Source organism: Bos indicus, chromosome 13, assembly GCF_029378745.1.
Source record: "Bos indicus isolate NIAB-ARS_2022 breed Sahiwal x Tharparkar chromosome 13, NIAB-ARS_B.indTharparkar_mat_pri_1.0, whole genome shotgun sequence".
In the NCBI taxonomy this organism is placed as follows: domain Eukaryota; kingdom Metazoa; phylum Chordata; class Mammalia; order Artiodactyla; family Bovidae; genus Bos; species Bos indicus.
The window spans coordinates 65,781,886-65,802,189 of record NC_091772.1 but is presented as its reverse complement, the minus strand read 5'-3'; the positions used below and the strand labels follow the sequence as shown (position 1 = coordinate 65,802,189).

The following is a 20,304-nucleotide window of genomic DNA, read 5'->3' as shown; positions in this document are numbered from 1 at the left end:
TTAAGGGAATCTCTGGGAGCCCAGTAAGATTGAAGCTCTAATATGGTCTGTTTTGATATCATTATAGATTATTCCTCAAAAGATTAAATGAATCTTTAAATCATATTTTACAAAATACTAAGTTACATATTTTTTATTCCACATCAAATCTTTTTTTTTTCCATTGCAAAAAGTGAAGTACATGCTTATTGTAGAAAAGTTTCAAGAAAAGTGTAATCGCCCATAATCTTTCTATTCTGAAATAGTTGCTATTGTTAATGTTTTGGTATTTTTCTTCTAGTCTCTTTTGGTGCATATTTTAATGTAGTTGAGGTCAAACTTTGACGACTATTTTGTAGTCTATATTTTTATTTAATGACTGGGATGCAGTGGAATTTTTCTGTTGTTTTTGACCCAAAATCTTAACAGAAACTTGTATTTAATTTTATTACATTGGCTTATTCCTTTTATAAATATCCATCAAGTACCTGACTTACCCCTGGCCCCCTGCTGAATGTGGTGGAGGGTGCAAGTTGAATCGGACTGGGGCTCACTGGCTGGTCATTTATATCCTACTACAACAATCTACCCTCGTCCATGAGAACGGCCCTCCCTTCTGCTTCTCACAGTCAAACTAGAAATTAAGTACAATGACTTCTCGGAAGGAGTTCTCAGCAGTTGTGTGGGGCCAGTGGGGCCGTGGAACACTATTGATCCTTCTTACCAGTGGCAGCATTCCTTGGGAATGTGCTATCTGCATGGCATTGTAGTTGTTTCTCCTTGCTGTGACTGCATCAAACTTTATTTTGTGAACTTGGTTTCATTCTGGGACTAATACCTCAGACTAGCTGTCTCCACCACTCTCTTCTCTTCTCAGTGTCATCAGTAGTCTCTCTGATTGGTAATCTGTTGTGACTTTACTGCCACCTGTAGAGAGATAAGAGCTGCTCATCCATAATCTTATTCCCTCAAAAGCTCTCTAGATCAGCCCTGTCCACTAGAAGTTTCTGCAGTCAAAGGAAATGTTCTGTGTCTGCACGGCCCAGTAATACAGTAGCCACTGGCCACATGTGTGTGCTGAGCACCTGAAATGCAGCTAATGTGACAGTGAGACTGAATTTTAAATTTTAGTTTAAATTGGCAGCTGTGGCTATTAGCTGCCGTATTAAAGAGTGCTGTGCATCATCCCAGCTGCCTCCGCTAGTTCCTCTCAGGGGAGGACAGTTTATTTCTTTGGGTGGCTTTTGTTGTTGCTTTTTCTTTACTGCGCTGGGCTGTGCTTTTAACCTCTGTTCTGTCCTGCCAGCAGTGCGAGTGGTGGGACACAGAACTGTTTCTAAGAGGATCTTCTTGACGAGAGAGGGGATTGCTTAGTACTCCCTTGGCATCAGAGACCTCGATCTTCTCTGAAGGGGCAGCTTTGGATAAGGTGCTTTATCCAAAGCTTTTTTATCATTATAGCTCCACGCCTTCTGGAGGGTGGATGGATATAACAGTTTCTGAATAATGAGGGTAATGAGGCTTGGGAGGAGCTTTTACTTTATGAGTCAGAAGGTTTTTTTTTCTCCCAAAGACATCACTCATTTACCCTTTTTATACTCTTATGTCATACTCTTGCACCTCTGGCATCTGAAATTTTACAGAAATGCCTCTTGAGTCATTACCATTGATTTTTTTTTTTTGGCAATCCAACCTTACTATGATATAGTCTCCTCTTAGATGCTTGTGAATTCTTCTTGGATCTTTTGACTATGTCCTACTTTTTAAACAATTCAGTGATTTGTCCTTTATCCTGTTAGCAGTTTCCTAAGATAGACCAGTGTATGAGGAACTGCGTTTTATCTGTTTCCCTTCTTCACTGACACTGCCTTTCTTCCTTGTTAGATTTCAGATCTTTCGTTCTTGACCCATCTGTATCTTTGTTCTTGTCTTCATCCTTTCTTTGCTTCCTTGTCCTGAGCACACTGGCTCCTGTCAGAGTTGGCCTCTAGCTCCTTGCCTCCCAGGTACCTCCTGTGTGGATTGTGAATGTATTCTCAGACTCTGATCCATGTTTTCTCTCTTCCCACAAGCTCTCCCTGCTCTCCTTAGGTAGGGAGACAAGTTACAAGCTTTACTAGGAAACCAGACTCTTTTCCTTCATCTTCACGGGAAGCCTGCCAAAGTGTAACCCCATCACTAAAGACTCCCCTTTTACTGACGTCGTTGCCTCTGAAGCCTGTTGATGAGAACCATTTTAGTTTTATGGCAACCAGGAGGCTGCACATGCGCTGCTGTCACTGTGAACTGAATTTGCTGCACATGGGGGAGTCCACACGGGGAAACTGACTGTGTTTTCTGCCTTCTGTTGACAGAATGGTACACGAAACTTCCAGGACTTTGACTGTCAGGTAAGGACTGTACAAGCACCAAGGAGGGCTGTGTACAGGATCTCTGCAGTGCTTTCCTCCCTGTGCTGGTGGTCTTGTAGAGGTGGATCTCTCTTCATAGCTGATCACGATTCCTTCGTGTTCTTTTGAACACTGGATCAAGTTTATTTAAAATGATTTGCTATTGTGTTCAAAAATTGCTTGCCAGGTCCCTATTTTTGTAGGCTATTGGGTGGTGTCTTTTTACAATTAAGATCTCCTTTCCTCAGATTGGTATTTGAAACCGTAATCACGAGTGCCATATGGTTGTCACCTCACAGCAGAGAAGGTTGGGGGTGGTCAATTTGGAGGGGAGACTTTACTAACAACAAAACCTGTTCTAAAAGAAAGATTTAGTGATTTTAATACAAAAAGCAGATGTCTCTTGGCTGTATCTCTGGAAACACAAAATTCAACTTGACTCGTTAGTATTTTCCTAAATGGTAGTTCATCTTAGACTGCTTTTTGCCTGTTGCTCTGTTGCTAATTTGAAAATCCATAAAGTAAACTAGCAGTTCCATCTTCCTACTTTTATCTGTTGGCTGGCCCTGAAAGAAATGGGAAGAAAGAATTAATGCAGGGAAATGGATACCTTACAAACCCATACAGCCTGACTCTCCTACTTTTGGGGTAGATGTGGTAAGTGGCTGTCAGAGGCAACACGAAGGAGACTCCAAGGGTACTAAGTAGGAGTGGAGGGTGCAGGGAAGGCATCTTCCCTGTGTCTGGGATTCAGCCAGCTCGCACAGCCACAGGCACATCATTATTTTCAGGTACGCATTCTATGTTAAGTACAGTGGAATCTCTCCATGTTAGCATTAACATCAAAAGGAGAAGCTAACATCTGTCTCATAGGCAACCCAGTTATATCATATTAATTTATTAGGTACCTACTATAGATTCTAAACGTACATTTCTCTAATCCTTGGAGCAATATTACAAGGTGGTTTTTATCAGAGATGAGGAAATTAAGAATCAGGTTTCATAACTTGCCATGGGTGGAATTGAAGTTGAAAACCTCACTTTGTTCTAAACCCATCGCCCATTCTTTCTCACCTAGCAATGTCCAGAGCTGAGAGGTGGCAGGGAGTTGAGCTGTGTATAAAGCTGAGCTTCCTTGGCAAGACAGATGAGACTGAGACTCACTTTGGAAGGGGCAGGCTCATAGCATTATTACAGATTTTTAACTCCCAGTGCTAAACACTTCTTATTATGACCGGTATACTTTATGTATACCACATACTCAGCCTGCTGCTGTTAGGAAATCATTTGTTATAAACTCCTTACTCAAAAACAAGAAGCTATATTATTTTCTTGGTAAATGGTGGCAGTCAAGTTTTGGTTTAGTTGTTTTTAATTTGATCTTTTGATCTAACTTCAGTTATGCTTTAGATCCTAGGTTGAACTAATTTAACTGCATTACTCTTAATATTTGATATAATTTACCTAGAAGGAGCTCATTTGAGAGAGGGTAATAGTAAAATTCAAGGTGAAAAATTCCAGAAGTAGTTTATATTTTCCTACTTTTAATATGTGAAAGCATTTATTTTCATCAAATTGGACATGCCGCTAAATCAGAATATTAAAAAATTGTGCGCTTATGGCAAAACAGATATAAAAATACCAAAAAGTAAAGAAATAAAAAGCACTTGTTATTCATCACTGTTAATATTTTGGTGTATATCCTTTAGGATTTTTCTCACATATAAATATACTTAGATATAAATGAAATTGAGTTTTAGAAGTTATATTATCAACTATTTTTTAATACTAAGGCTTAAAAATAGTCTGACAAAAATTCTTTGTATTTTGGGTGAAGCTTTAATATAACAGTGTGTTCTGGCCTCATTAAATGTAACTTTTAGTTCAGTTCTGATACAAATAGAAGGATGGCAAGTGTATGTCACTGTCAGTGGTTATGAATGTACAGGTTCTCTGTGTTCTAAAGAAGAAAAAGTCAGAGGCCCTTCTTTTTTTCTCCTCAGCACTCATGAATGTACTTCATTCTCACCTCTTTGGTAAAGGCTTCTGTGGTGTTCTGGAGACTAGGGGTGTCTGGGTCAGGAGTTTGGCTACAGGTGGTAGGAGGCCTCGGAGGTAGGAACTGTGACGTGAAGCATCTGTAGAGTGGCGCAGTATACCTGAAGGCTTTTTGGAAACCACTGGGCATTCTTAGGAGACAAAGCAGAACAAATCTAAAGCCAGCATTGCTACATTCAGCCTTGGCATCAGTGTTGTTCTTTAGCATAACCGTGGCATGGGACTAGCTGATGAAGCAAGTTCCTCTGGTCTCTATCTTGCCTTAGAAAAACCTTTACTGAATTTGATGATACTCCAGGAAGTTATCTTAGCATCAAATAACTTCAATCTGAACTGTCTTTTCTTCCTCTGTTTTCTGTACTAATCCAACTACATGTTTCCCCTCCCCCCAGTAATTGAAAATATAATTAAAATCGTACCATTTCTTTTGGTTCTTTGATTGTCCTAGTGACTTCGGTACTATACAGCTCCCCTGAGGCAAATAGCAGTTATATTGAGATCTCAGTAAAGAGAGGAGGGGTGATTAGCGGTAACAGTGCTTGGAATTGATGTGAAAGGAGAAAACCTATTTCCAGTTGAAACAGTGAATCAACAGACTTATTGTTAATTATCTACTTTGGTGCTGCTTAATTGTCTTCTGCTTGTGAGAATGTTTAAAAATTTGAAAGTAGAACTAAGACAAATACAGTAGCTTCTTTGTGCATGTGATATATTGCCTTCAAAAATAATTATACTAGGAAATCAAGAGGCACAGATTTATATATCTTACTATATATAAGATAAATAAGCTACGAGGATATACTAGAGAGCACAGAAAATATAGCCAGTATTTTATAAAAATTTTAAATGGAATATAATCTGTAAGAATTTTGGATCACTATGGTGTACACCTGAAACTAATATTGTAAATCAACTATACCTCAACTTTACAAAAGGGATTAGTAAGATGGATATAAGGCTGGATAGATGTGTGATAATTGAGTATAGCAAAATATTAATGGTAGAATCCAGGTTGTGGGTATACAGATGTTCACTGTAAATTCTTTCAGCTTAGGTGTATGGTTGAAAGTTCTCATGATAAAATGTTGCGGGCGGAATCAATGTTTAATTTTACAAAAAAGTACACAAAACTGTTTTTCATTTTTAAACAACTCTCTCCATGGACATTTCCACACCTTCACACACACTTATTATGAAGTTGTAATCACTATGTTTGTATAAATATCATCATCATTATTTCTCACATATTTCTAAAACTTCATGTGTAGTGTAATGTGTGCATATCACATGAGTAAACATGCTGTATGTTTAAAAACAATTCTTGTGTATAATCAAATTTGGAAAATTCAGAAAAGTGTAAAACTAAAGGGTACCTATAATCCTGTTACCTAGAGATAGCTGTATTTTATTTCTTCCCAGTTTTCACTTTTGTATTCTGGTTATCAAAAGAGTACATGCTCATAGTTGAAGAGTTGGAGAGCACAGAGAGTTAAGAAGTAGCAGAGAAAAGCTCAGAAGCCTAGAGCCCAGGGACAGCCATGTTGCTGTTTAGTTTGAGCTATGTTTGTGTGTGTATAGTTTTTTTTAATTTTAAAGTTTATTTGATTGGTCATACTGGATGTACAGTTATATATTTCCTTTTCTGACTTAATATTAGAACACAATCCCATTTCCATTTTTAAACTCTCATAAAAACAGTCTTTAATGGGGAATTCCCTGGCAGTCCAGTGGTTAGGACATGGCACTTTCATTACGTGGGCCTGTGTTTAATCCCTGGTCAGGGAACTAAGTTCCTGCAAGCCACATGGCACAGCCAAAAAGAAAAAAAAAAAACTCTAATGGCTGACTGTTATATCCTCGTATAGCTATCCCATGACTTAACTATTCCATTATTTTTGGAAATTAGATTCCTTATAGTATGTTCAGTTATTATAATTTGTTCAGTTCATTGAACATTTTCTGCATAAATTTTGTATACACGTTGGATTATTTCTTTAAATGGATCTTGGAATGAACACACTTAAGGCTCTTGGCATATCTTGTCAGTTTGCCTTCCACTTCCATCAGAGGGGCACTCAATAAATATTAATGGAGAGTGAAAAGCTGCTATCTTCCAGGATATATATTCCTGTAGAAGATGCTGATAATGGAGTGCACTCACAAGAGTGGAGTTCATATTCCTAGGATAAGAATTCCAGACCTGGCTGAGGGCTGGGTGGTTTCATGCTGGCTGTTTAATGGCAGTAGTTCTTTGGAGGACTGACTTATAGAACCCTACTGTAAGGATGTATATATGTGACTGCCTCTTCTAAAGGGATTTAAACAGCTTTAAACTCTCGCACATCACTTGGTAAATGGGCACTATTACAAAATAAGAATTAAGTGAAGTAAATAACTGGAAGTTGCTTCCGCAGAAAAGAAGTATTTGGAAAGAACTGGGGTTCGGCCACCTGCTATAGTCTGTTAGGGAGCTTGACCAGTTCCATGCTCCTCCCCTTGCCTTAAAGGACGTGAATGTGGCCCCAGTCCCCCTTTCAGCCTCTGTCCCACTGTTTCCCATTATTTACTCACCCACTCCCTGGAAAACTAGGATTGTTGCTGACCCACCCATGCTTCCGCTTTGTGCCTTTCCTTTCTGATGGCCTCTGTTCACAGGTCCTCCCCTCACGATGCACACCTGCCCCCTTTTGGTTTGGTTTTTTTTTAATTGAAGTATAGTTTATTTACAATGTTGTGTTAATTACTGCTGTGTTGGTTTGATTTTGCTGATTTGGGGGGGGGCGGGTAAAGGAGAAATTGATTATTAAGTTCTAAGAATATAGTTGACTTTATTTTCATTTGCAGAGAAAAAAGAACCTTATAGATTCTAAGGCCTTTGTATCACCACCCCCAATCTCAGTTCCCTTTCCCTGTCACTATTTCTCTGACAAGCTGTGTCACAGCATGGGCCTGATGGCTACCAAAGCCCCAAATTCATGTCCTTTCAGCTTAGCAGCCTCACTGCTGAGAGAATATCTTTACCTATAACTTGATAGAAAAGGCCAGGGGAGGAGTCTTGTTGGTTCGGCATGGGTCATGTGTGTGGGGGTCACACTCTCAAACTTGGACTGCTACCGTGGCCAAAGATTGGGGTGTTTGAATTGGCCAAATCCGTTCCTCTTCCTGTCTGGACTAGACAGTCCACATTCTGAAGGTGTTCTGGGCTATATTGCATGTAGGTTAGTCATTCAGTCTCTTTTTCCTCATTGTTTACCAAGGCTGTTTGAAGAAGATATTGGATTTGGCTTTGAAAAAGATAGGAAAAGACAGATTTTATCTTGACATATTGCAAAAAGAGCTTTCAAATGAAGAGCATGATTTGTGAGAGTTCTGAGAGTGTGGGTAGCTGGAAAATAAAAGTAGACGTCTGAAAGAATGTTGAGTTAACTAGGCTGAAGGATGTGAGAGGTAAAAGGGGAGAGAACTGAGGCTGAAATTAGGGAAAACATATTACAGAACTTTAAAAAGGAAAATGTCATTTACTTGTAGGCAGAAGGCTGAATAATTGTGGAGACAGATTCTTTTACTATGGGATTAAATGAAGTCATGCAAATGAACTTTATACCACTATCCAGGATAAGGTAATGGGGTATTATATTAAAATTTCCTTTGTAATAAATAACAAAAACTACACCCAGGGATCGTAGAGAGGTCTGCTTATTAGAAACAGAATAAAATTCATACTAATATGAATGTTGATATTTCTAGAAGTATGTTGTCCTACAAGTTTGCCTAAACTGTTTCAGACTGGCCAGGGAGAAGCAGCAGCACTAACAGGCATGATGTGGTCAAAATTTAAATTCTCAGAGAGGTATAACACGTCAGATTGTATAACTGGTGATAGCACATTGAGCTGAAGGAAAAGGACTTAGAAAAATAGGTGAATATTGGTTATTATCAATTAATGGTAATAACCTAAACTCTTATTAAAGTCTTAAAAAGATAATCTATCTACATCTTTGATTAAGAGGGAGAGGCAGCCCAGGATGGAGAAGTGTGTTGGGGACCAGTATAATCTCAGGCTGTTTTATAAGCCTGGAGAATAAGAGATCATACTTAAGAGGTGCATAGCCTTGGAGGTGGTAAGTAATCAGAGTGCTGGGGAGATCTATGACCAGAGCCTACTAGGCACTCTATTGTGCAGTCACACCCTCTAGAATGCTGGGGCGAGTGGCGGGGTCACTAGAGAAACAGCCTGTGCACCGGGTGATAGTTGACTAAAGTGGAAAGGTGGCACAGCACCACCCCTGCCTGACCATTGTATCAGCTCCACAGCCAGAGTCTCTGCACACTCAGCTCCAGGCAGAGACTTGTTCAAGCCATTCCCACAGAAGGTCACAAAGGATATATTTACGGGTCCACATGGAGGTGAGTGTCTCCTTTCTTTCCATATTTCTTTGAAAATGAAGAGTAACCCTATGAGATACTGGTAACCAAGGGTTGCTCCAGTGGGGCAACAAGATTGACAGATAGAGCCCAGGAGATAGGGGCTGAGATCTCCCTCAAAAGTTGAAATTTTGCGAGTCAACTTTAACTCTGAATTTCATCCAGATTATGAAATGGTGACAAGAGTAATTACTTTGCCCTATTGCCTTGTCTGCTTTTAATGTGTCCTGTTTTGCCCCATCTGTTATAGCTCCCTTTTCATATCATCTGAACTTCCCTGACAGCTTGCTATCCCCCACCCCTTCACTCCACACCCACCTCCCGCCTTTCCTGCACACACTATCCCCATTAATTATCAGATCTTGGGAGGTCCTGCTAACCCCCAGGGCCAAAGTATAAATTGTTTTTTACTCATTTCTCAACATAGCTGAGACCAAGCTGGAATACTTAAGCAAGACTGTACTAAAGGCTTGGATATGACAGAAAGAAGGCTCCAGCAACTAGATTGTTGGATGACTGGTTGTTGCCCATTCTCTTCAGTTTGGATTCTCCTGTCGTGTCACTCCTCTGGCAGAGGCTGGCTTCTCCCTCTCTCTTTACTCTTTCTCCAGAAGTAAGACATGACAGAGGTCAAAGCCTCCTTAAATTCACTTTCAGAATAGGTCACTGCCCAGAAGGAATCAAGTCTAAAGTTAATGTATGTTCCTTCTCCAAGTTTTTGCACTTTAAATATATGTATATAAACATATGCAGTCTATGCAATGTTGCTTTTTAAAGAAATCTGCATATGTAAATCATATGTCATATACAAATCCTTCTGTGCTTCTATTCAGCATTGTTTTTTCAAGATTTTCTCTGTGTATTAATGCTTATAGTTCTAGTTCATTCATTTTTATCTGTATCTCATTATGTGAATATGTCATAATTCCATTTTCAATTTCCTTATACATGACTGTTTATATGCTGCTTTCAGTTTTTTGATGTTATAAATAAGGCTGCAGTGTGTATGTATATATGTACATATACATATATATATATCTGCATATCTTTTTGTGTGTTTGAGTATGTTTGAGAATTGCCTTAGATTATACGTAAAAGTAAAACTGCTGTAGGGTACACATTGCTTAACTTTGCTCGAAATTACCAAATTATTCTCCAGAGTAGCTGTTCTTGGTTACTGCCTACCAACAGTGTATGAAAGTTCTTGTTTCTCTACACCTTGGCTGACAGCATTATATGACTTAAATTTTTTTGCCATTCTGGTATATATGAAATTACATCTTATTGAATTTAATTTGCACTTTTCTGTCTGCTAATAGAGTTAATATCTTCCTCGTTGATTTTCTTTAAGAGCATCCTATTTATTTCTTTCACAGTACTGATCACAAGCTGTTGTTATGGTTGGTTGGTTGGTTGGTTTTTTTGTCTGCCTCCGAGGCACTGGCACCCCACTCCAGTACTCTTGCCTGGAAAATCGCATGGACGGAGGGGCCTTGTGGGCTGCAGTCCATGGGGTCGCTTAGGGTCGGACACAACTGAGTGACTTCACTTTCCCTTTTCAGTTTCATGCATTGGAGAAGGAAATGGCAACCCACTCCAGTGTTCTTGCCTGGAGAAACCCAGGGACGGGGGAGCCTGGTGGGCTGCCGTCTGTGGGGTCACACAGAGTCAGACACGACTGAAGTGACTTAGCAGCAGCAGCAGTAGCATGTAGAGCATAATCTCTGTGAGAGCAGGGGTCACGCCTCTCTTACTCACTGTTTTGTGCCCAGAGCTCAGCCCAGGGTCTGGTAGTAGGAGTTCAGTAGATGCATAGTTGTTTAGTGAATGAGCCTGGTGGAGAGGTTCCTCACTAAGTCTGACACTGTGTGTTAGTCTCTCAGTCATGTCTGATTGTATGTGACCCCATGGACTGTAGCCCACCAGGTTCCTTTGTCCATGGAATTCTCCAGGTGAGAATACTGGAGTGAGTTGTCATTCCCTTTCCCAGGAAGTCTGACATTTACCACACAAGAAATGCTCATACAGCAACAGGAATTTGTGTCTCTATGTTCCTCCATCTAAACCCTATACTTAATTTCATAACCAGTTCACAGGACCTGATTCTCTCCTTCATTTCTTGTTTCCCTTTTTTAAGCCTTTGAATAGGAGGTAGCAAGCAGTAATAGAGAAGAGCAGAAATACTGAGTCATCTGTGGTTTGATTTGATAGAGATATCTGCTCCAGCCTGGGACCTATAATTTGAGATGCACTGATGTTCAACTAGTGTAAGATTGGTCTCTGCCGTACATGAGTGAAGAAACCAAGGCTCTGTTGAGGTTTATTGTTAGGTTGGAAGACCTTTGCCTTTGTTGGGATTCTTACTCACAGTTTATTTCATCTACTGTAAGACTTACTGAGATAGGTAAAGACTTTGTCAGCAAAATTCAGTAGGCTAGGCATGATAATGTATTTTTAAGAAACATAGACATTGAAGAAGACTAGAATAAATTTCAGTTACTTTTCCTACAGAGTCTTTATTTTCCACCCAGTCACTCTTAGCACTATCCCAGCACCTCTGACTGCATCTTGTCCTGGCTTAGTCTGACACTGTTTCCACTGTTTCCCCATCTATTTCCATGAAGTGATGGGACCGGATGCCATGATCTTTGTTTTCTGAATGTTGAGCTTTAAGCCAACTTTTTCACTCTCCACTTTCACTTTCATCAAAAGGCTTTTTAGTTCCTCTTCACTTTCTGCCATAAGGGTGGTGTCATCTGCATATCTGAGGTTATTGATATTTCTCCCGGCAATCTTGATTCCCGCTTGTGTTTCTTCCAGTCCAGCATTTCTCATGATGTACTCTGAATATAAGTTAAATAAGCAGGGTGATAATATACAGCCTTGACGTACTCCTTTTCCTATCTGGAACCAGTCTGTTGTTCCATGTCCAGTTCTAACTATTGTTTCCTGACCTGCATACAGGTTTCTCAAGAGGCAGGTCAGGTGGTCTGGTATTCCCATCTCTTTCAGAATTTCCCACAGTTTATTGTGATCCACACAGTCAAAGGCTTTGGCATAGTTAATAAAGCAGAAATAGATGTTTTTCTGGAACTCTCTTGCTTTTTCCATGATCCAGCGGATATTGGCAATTTGATCTCTGGTTCCTCTGCCTTTTCTAAAACCAGCTTAAACATCAGGAAGTTCACGGTTCACGTATTGCTGAAGCCTGGCTTGGAGAATTTTGAGCATTACTTTACTAGCACGTGAGATGAGTGCAATTGTGCGGTAGTTTGAGCATTCTTTGGCATTGCCTTTCTTTGGGGTTGGAATGAAAACTGACCTTTTCCAGTCCTGTGGCCACTGCTGAGTTTTACAAATTTGCTGGCATATTGAGTGCATCACTTCATGGGAAATAGATGGGGAAACAGTGAAAACAGTGTCAGACTTTATTTTTGGGGGCTCCAAAATCACTGCAGATGGTGACTGCAGCCATGAAATTAAAAGACGCTTACTCCTTGGAAGGAAAGTCATGACCAACCTAGATAGCATATTGAAAAGCAGAGACATTACTTTGCCAACAAAGGTCCGTCTAGTCAAGGCTATGGTTTTTCCAGTGGTCATGTATGGATGTGAGAGTTGGACTGTGAAGAAGGCTGAGCGCCGAAAAATTGATGCTTTTGAACCGTGGTGTTGGAGAAGACTCTTGAGAGTCCCTTGGACTGCAAGGAGATCCAACCAGTCCATTCTGAAGGAGATCAGCCCTGGGATTTCTTTGGAGGGAATGATGTTAAAGCTGAAACTCCAGTACTTTGGCCACCTCATGTGAAAGTTGACTTATTGGAAAAGATTCTAATGCTGGGAGGGATTGGGGGCAGGAGGAGAAGGGGACGACAGAGGATGAGATGGCTTGGTGGCATCACTGACTCGATGGACGTGAGTCTGAGTGAACTCCAGGAGTTTGTGATGGACAGGGAGGCCTGGTGTGCTGCTATTCATGGGGTCGCAAAGAGTCGGACACAACTGAGCGACTGAACTTAACTGACTGAACTGAGCTGTGCTCTGACTACATCTTAAATTTTACTCATTGCCTTGGATATGATCCTTCGGGATACAAGGAACAAACCCACCCAAATAGCTTAAACCAGAGGCAGTCCGGAGATGTCTCAGAACTTAATGGCATACACAGTTGGAATCAGGAATCAGAACAGTAGAAACGCTTATTATACACAGTTGGAATCAGTAATCAGAGCAGTAGAAATGCTTATTATAAGCTCCCAAGTTTACTTCTCTTTTCAAGAGAAGAACCAAACTAAGGATGGAATCTCTTAGTCCCAATTACACATTCTTAAGAAAGGGCTTAGCATGGACCAAATGTTCACCGGACTCCAGTGAACCATAACCATAAGGTTACAGTCTGCAAGCCAGGTGGCCAAGAGCCTTCCCTGTGCTGTATGGATGGCACAGAAGGGCAACTCCCAGGGAACGGGAGAGATTTGAGATAGTCACACTCATAGGTGCTACTGAATTTATCAGTTGCTGCACATGCATTTAGAGGATCTGAAACCTCTGCCTTTTTACCTAGCAGCTTCTTCATATCTTCTGCTTCCTTCACTTACCTTTCTCCAGGTCTTTCCTGGCTTCTTATTCAACTTGCTGATCTCACCATAGCCAGTTGTGAATATATTCTCAGCAGATACCCTGGCTTCCCCCACTTAAGAAAGTGAGCTTTGTAGATAAGGTGCATTTTTTCTTCATTTGTTTGTCTGTTTATCTGGAAGGAATTAAAAAATAGGACTATCCTATGTAACATAGCATCTCTCTAGTAGGCTTATGGTTCAGTGATGTGTCCTGCCCCAGCTAGTGGGAAATAGTGGTGAATTCAGGTATCGTGAAACTTCAGCAGCCTGGGCAGTGCATCCTGCCCTTGCTGAGACCTTTACGTTCTCTTGTTACAGGAACATGACATAGAAACAGCTCACGGTATGGTCCACGTCACTATCAGAGGCCTGCCGAAGGGAAACAGACCGGTCATTCTAACATACCATGACATTGGCCTCAATCGTATGTATTTGATTTTATACCGTTCCTTTTTGTTATAACACATAATCTTTGTATATTTTTTAAAAACACAGAAGAAACCCCAGTATTCTAATAGAACATAGGTTTTCTCCTCTCTGCCTTATCCTCGTTGCTACTTGTGTTAATGGCAGAATTGAAGTTCCTGGGAAGTATGCAGCTAAGTGCATTTTGGGGAATACTGGGATTTTATCTCATTTTGTGTCACATCTGCTAAAGGGCTGAAGATTATATGATAGTTGAAGTCAGTTGTTTGTTTTTTTAATTAATACTCTGGGTTTTTTCATATTTCAGATTAGAAAATTCAGAATTTGAGCTTAACTTTGTTATGAGCCCTTCAATGAGTTAGTAGAAGTATCCTTGCTATAGCCTTTCCCTGATGACTCTAAATGGACCTTTCTAGGTGGTAACATAAGATTCTGGCCCTAGCCCCGGGTCCACGGAATCTGCATTACATGTGTTTCTTTCACACTCCTCTGGCTATCAGAGGTGACCTGCATTTGAAGTTACAATCTAGTGCTGGAGCTTTTGAAAAGGAATTTAAGCAGTAGAAGTTGAAGCAGTAACCCTCCCTGCACCTTAGCAGTTTTGCCATGTGAGAAGTTTTCCACATGGTGAATGTAAGCAACAAGAAACTCACTTTAGCCAGGCCTCCTGGGATATGGTCAGTATCTCTGTATCAGGTAGGGAATAAGATACATGAAAAATGACAGTGTTATGGGTATAAGATTGTTTTGTGAAACACCAGGATTGGCTTCTACTCTGTAGATGTTCTGTAGAATTGAGGACTAATTAAATGTTCTTTTCAAGCCGTTGAGACGTCTGGTAGTCAGCCTTTAGGGCAGCTTGAGTCAGACAGTTGTTCAGATACTTGATTCTAGTGAAATAGTGATTTAAAAGGAGTAAGAGAGGACGATGATATGGAATTGATTGAATAGAGGAAAAGTGAGACGAAATGAAGAGCTTGTGACTTTCGAATGTTTTGTTGTTACAGACAAATCCTGTTTCAATGCGTTCTTTAACTTTGAGGACATGCAGGAGATCACCCAGCACTTTGCTGTCTGTCATGTGGATGCCCCAGGCCAGCAGGAAGGTGCACCCTCCTTCCCAACTGGGTAAGGCCACAAGCAAGACCCTTCTGGAAAACAGGCACTCGGAGAGCAAAGCTCCAGTGGGAGCACTAGCCATGTGCTTCCCTCCAAGCTGGTTTTAGCACAGCCTGCAGGTTGTGTCAACCTTGTCAACCAGCCGTCCAGTTGCTTTCTCTCCTCACCCTGGGAGAACTGTCATGGACAGTCTATTCAGGAAGACTGTATGTTTTCCCATATCCAGGATTGGCCCTCCATAAATGGGAGCCAATCACAAGACAGTCATGTCTGGAACACCCACTTCTTACTGTCTTCTGTCTGTCCCTTTCTTCATCTGTTTTAAACCTGTCATTTTTCTCCCTCGTGGAACTCGCAACTCCCTTTAGACCCAAAACTCAGATTTCTCTGAGCTTCCTGAGAGCACCTCGCCAGCCTGATCTTCAGTCCGGTGACAGGAATTTGAATATCAGTGTAATCATTTATTCAGAGAAGCTGCAGCGTCAGGTAGACGTGCGTTTGACCAAACATGCACGTGGAGCTCTCAGCCACATCTGCTTTGCGTGGCGGAGCTCCAGTCTCCCTGACTCTTCCCTGGACAGTGTAATTATGGAGGAGACCTTGGGGGAGGAGTGAAACCACAAGCTGTGGAATGCTCATCCTTCCCCTCTTTGCTTATCTTCAGAGCTGCCTTTGCCAGTGATTGCTGTGAAGTAGACCGTTGCAGACAAATAGCAGCTAACATTTACACCGTACTCAAGACAGTAATCTTGAACATTGCGTTACATTCTTAACCCATTTAATGCTTAAAACCCTATGGGATAGGTTTACTATTATTCCCATTTTACAGGTGAGGATACTAAGGTCCAAAGATATTATGTACTTTGTCCAAGCCTACATAACAAATAAGTAGCAGAGCTGGGATTTTAACGCAGGCAGTCTGGCTCCAGAATCTGTTATTCACTATGTCCAAGCCATTTCTGTCCCTTAAACACAAACTGGCCAGTGACCAGTTTATATCCAGCAAAATTTAGACACAGTTCCTTTTTTCTGTTTTATGCACAAATGGTTCAAAAGCATGCCAGTGCTTGAAGTGTTTCAAGCAGAGGCAGGCTGACATCTCTGTCAAATGTAGAGCAGAACTGCCACATATGTAGGAAGCTGTCTTAAGATCTCTTTCATTTTTGATGCTGCAGTTTATGTGGACACTCCCTACTTTTCTTGGATTCTTGGTCTGAGTCAGTTTTGGGCTTGCTTGACCATCTTAGGATCCAGTGACTTAGATCAGGAACCACATTCAAAAGCAAATAATAAAGTAGCTGGGTTATTCTATGCCTAAGTGAAACAAATCAGCCTTCATGATAAGAGCCCAGGATTTGTGACCAAGCGCCCTAGGCCCAGTAAATGTTTGTTTACTATTGCGCTTAGCTGCCTAAACATAAGCAGCAAGCCAAAAGCCACTTCCTGAGTTGACTCTTAACTGGTAGAAGTTTACTGAACCTGAACCCCAATTGAAGTAGTTATTTGGGGATCAGAAATACCTAAGAACTCTGCAGGCTTCCCTTGTGGCTCAGCTGGTAACGAGTCCGCCTGCAATGCAGGAGACCAAGATTTGATCCCTGGATTGGGAATATCCCCTGGAGAAGGGAAAGGCTACCCACTCCGGTATTCTGGCCTGGAGAATTCCATGGACTAGTCCATGGGGTCTCAAAGAGTTGGACACGACTGAGCGACTTTCACTTTCAAGAACTCTGTACTTTTCTAATTGTTCTAGTAATTGGGAATTGTTGAGTGCATTCCAATTCAGGAGGTATCCTTCTGGATTTCAGGTACCAGTACCCAACCATGGATGAGCTGGCCGAAATGCTGCCTCCTGTTCTCACCCACTTAAAGTGAGTTCATTCTGTAGTTCTTCCATGTGGTTTTTGTTTTTCAAAAAAACACTTTTTTTTGCTATGTGTCTGATCTGGGTGCTATGATGGTAATCAAAACAGTATGGTCACTACCCTTATGGAGTGTGAAGCTTACATTTTGATATGGAAAATAATTAACAACAGGGAAACAAACAAATAGTCACGGCTTACATTGCTGTAGAAGAAATCAGTAGGGATGTGTGATAGAGAATAAAAGCAGGCTCTACCAAATATGGCTAACTGAGGAATACCTCTCTAAGGAGTCCTTTAGGTTAAGACCTGGAGGGTAAAAAGGAGTTACCTAAATAGAGAGCCAGGACAAGAGGATTCCAGACGGAAGGAATATGTCCAAAAGGCCTGACCCAAGTGAACAAGTGGGAGAAAAGCATAAGGTGATATTTGAGAACTAAAACAAGAACCAGATTACACAGATCTGACAGATCAGGTGAGACTTCGGGATTTTATTCAAAAGGCAAAGAAAAACACTGAAGAGTTTTATGCAGGGGAGTGTATCTGATTTAGTCTTTTAAAATGGTCACTCTAGATATGTAAACTGCACATCAATAAAGCTGTTTGCATTTTTCTTTTAATTACTCTAAAGACTTCCCTAGCAATCCAGTGGTTAAGATTCCATGCCTCCAACACTAGGGGCATGGGTTCGATCCCTCGTCATGAAACTTAAGATCCTGCGTGCTGCATGGCACAGCCAAAGATAAATAAATTAAACACTGCCAAAAGGAACCTTTAAAAAAAAAAAAAAGATTAGCTGTGGAGAGAATCTCCACAGGTTTAAAGAGGGGTAAAAGAGAAAAAGCAGGGGACCAGTTAAACTATTACAACAATCAGGCAAGTGATGTTGATAGCTTGGCACTAGATGCCTCCCAGAGGATGGAATGGAGGAGAAGGCAGATGGAAGGACTGTGAAGGTGACTATAGGACTTGCTGATGGGTTGGGTGTGGAGGTGATAGGAGAGTGAGCTGTCAAGGATGACTCCCATGTTTTAGTCATACTTCACATAATCTTTAAAATCAACTTAGAAGTCATCATATCCTTGTTTTATAGATAGGGAACCCAGGCTTGGGAAGTTAATGAAACCTAACCAAATTCTCCATCTAGTAAGCATCAGAACCAGATTTGAATCCAGTTGTATTTTTCCCATTATGCCATGCTCCCTTCAAACGAGTTAACCCTATTCATATTGATGTGTTCCATTTACAGTCTGAAAAGCATCATTGGGATTGGGGTTGGAGCTGGAGCTTACATCCTCAGCAGATTTGCAGTAAGTACATGGAGGATTAGTCTCAACACCCTTAAGGCACTGCCTAGGTCACAGCTCTTACTGCTGTGTTAAATGAGAAGGAACTGTCATGGATCTTATGTCTGTTTTTCTATAAATTGTGTCCACAGATACTAGTTTGTATAAAGCCTTGCTTTGTACTTCTAGCACCTAAAAAAATAAGAGATGCGGGCAGGATATCATCAATAAAAAATAACTCTCAGAGAACATTTAAAGTGGAATTTCTTACAGCCATTAAAATTTTATAAGACGAGCTTATGATACATAATTCACATATATTATAACCTTAACAAAGAGGTTAGAATACAGATGCAGGTAAAAGTTTGTCATAGGCATAGGAAAGAACTGGAAGAAAACATACCAAAATGCTAAGATTGATGATGTGTAATTAGATAATAATGAGATTTTTTTTGTGCTCTTCATTATTTCTGTTTTATCACATTTTCTATAGTGAGCATAATCAGAGGGGAAAAAGTAAGCTGGGAAGTTTTTAGTTTACAAAGAAATGTTCTTACTGATTTTTCCCAAATGCCTCCTGGGTGATAGGACAATCTTCTGAGGGTGGTATTACCTCTTCATGTGGTAACAAAACAAGAAGTTGCTATTGAGGACAGTCTAAGCTTTAACAGCCCCTTATGTCATGTAGTCCCAAGGGTACTGCCCAGGAGGGTAGACCCACCCTGAGCTAAACAGCTGTGGAGATAGCTGTGGACGTCCTCTGCTGTGGAAATAAAAACCATCTCCCCCATAGATCCTTGCAAGGCAAGGTCATTTGATGGCAGTTTAGGAAGCTGGTTTTTCTACATGCTGAGTTAGATTTATGGAGCTGTTTTTCTAAATATCCTCCCTAGTACCTCTCTGACCTTTTTTAAAAATCTGAGACATCCATGCCTAGGAAGAGTTGACTAACTACACTCCAGTAGTTTTAGAAGAAGCTGAGAATGGGGCTCTCATGCTGTTGTCTTTGTCTCGTTTCAGCTCAATCACCCAGAGCTTGTGGAAGGTCTTGTGCTCATTAACGTTGACCCTTGTGCTAAAGGCTGGATTGACTGGGCAGCTTCCAAAGTAAGACCAAACAGTATCCATTGGCTCATCCCTTAGTCCCTTCTCAAAATGGCTTATCTGTTTTTTTTTATTTTTTCATTCATACAGTTAAGGGCAAGAAGTCTTAAGTATACAGCTTGATATGAATATTTACACATGTAATCACCGTGTACTCAGTCAATATACAGAATATTTCCAACTCTGCTCTTAATGCTTCCTCCCTTTCCCAAAAAGGAACCATTATTCTGGTTTCTGTCACCATAGATTGATTTTGTATATTCAGAATAATGGAAGGTGTGTTCTTTCATATCTTGTTTCTTTCATTCATCATTGTCTGTGAGTCTCAGTCATGAATGGAATACTATGCAACTGAAAAATTATGGGTTTTTTTGTTGTTTAGGGAAATGAGAAAATTCTCATGCTTAAGAAACAATAAAATTTTTAAAAATACATATATGCATAAGAAAAGAAGGAAAATGCTACTAATAGTTACATCTTTGGTTGGTAGCATTAAAGACAATTCTTATTTTTATTTTATATATTCTATATTTTCCTAATTTTGCTTTGCTTTTATAGTTATTTTAAAATATTAAGCTGTTCCATCTACCAGCAGACCAGATTCTGAAAAGTTTATCTATTCTTCCCCACCTTTAACTTCCAGAGAAATGATGTATTTCCTAGCTTTGGATGAAATACATTAACATTGCTTTTGCCAGATATTATGGAAATTCTTTCTTACAGCTGACTTCAAATTTGTTCTAATTCCTATCTAGTATGTGGGTACACTAAAACTTAAATGAACACTCTTAATAACGTGATGAATATTAAATAGGTTATTAAATGATGAAATGAAATAGGTTTTTAGTTGTAATTATCTTTAATTTACAACCTGTGGATCATTGATAACCCAGGTGAAGATTTCTGGGCTTCTTTCTTACTCCATCTTTCCGGGACTACCTGATCCTGCTTCACCCATATCCGCGTCTGTCTGCCTTATCTCATCTTCTCCATCTCCACCCCCAACTCAGTACTTTACCTCTGCGCCAAGTCCACA

The 20,304-nt window shown here is 40.4% G+C and overlaps 1 protein-coding gene across 8 annotated transcripts in view; it reads left to right on the top strand.

Moving 5' to 3' along the window:
* The window catches only part of NDRG3 (NDRG family member 3), a 63,259-nt gene that overhangs the window by 20,530 nt on the left and 22,425 nt on the right, over positions 1–20,304 (top strand). For 4 of the 8 annotated variants that reach the window (XM_019972365.2, XM_070801617.1, XM_019972364.2 and 1 more), the window contains exons 3-8: positions 2,334–2,369; positions 13,790–13,895; positions 14,905–15,025; positions 16,825–16,887; positions 18,128–18,188; positions 19,185–19,271. In XM_019972365.2, the coding sequence (XP_019827924.1) occupies positions 2,334–2,369; positions 13,790–13,895; positions 14,905–15,025; positions 16,825–16,887; positions 18,128–18,188; positions 19,185–19,271 (474 nt within the window). Of the gene's footprint in view, positions 1–2,333; positions 2,370–7,955; positions 8,048–8,127; positions 8,835–13,789; positions 13,896–14,904; positions 15,026–16,824; positions 16,888–18,127; positions 18,189–19,184; positions 19,272–20,304 lie in introns of those variants that run through there. The other 4 variants (XM_070801618.1, XM_019972363.2, XM_070801621.1 and 1 more) reach the window with 3 other exon arrangements.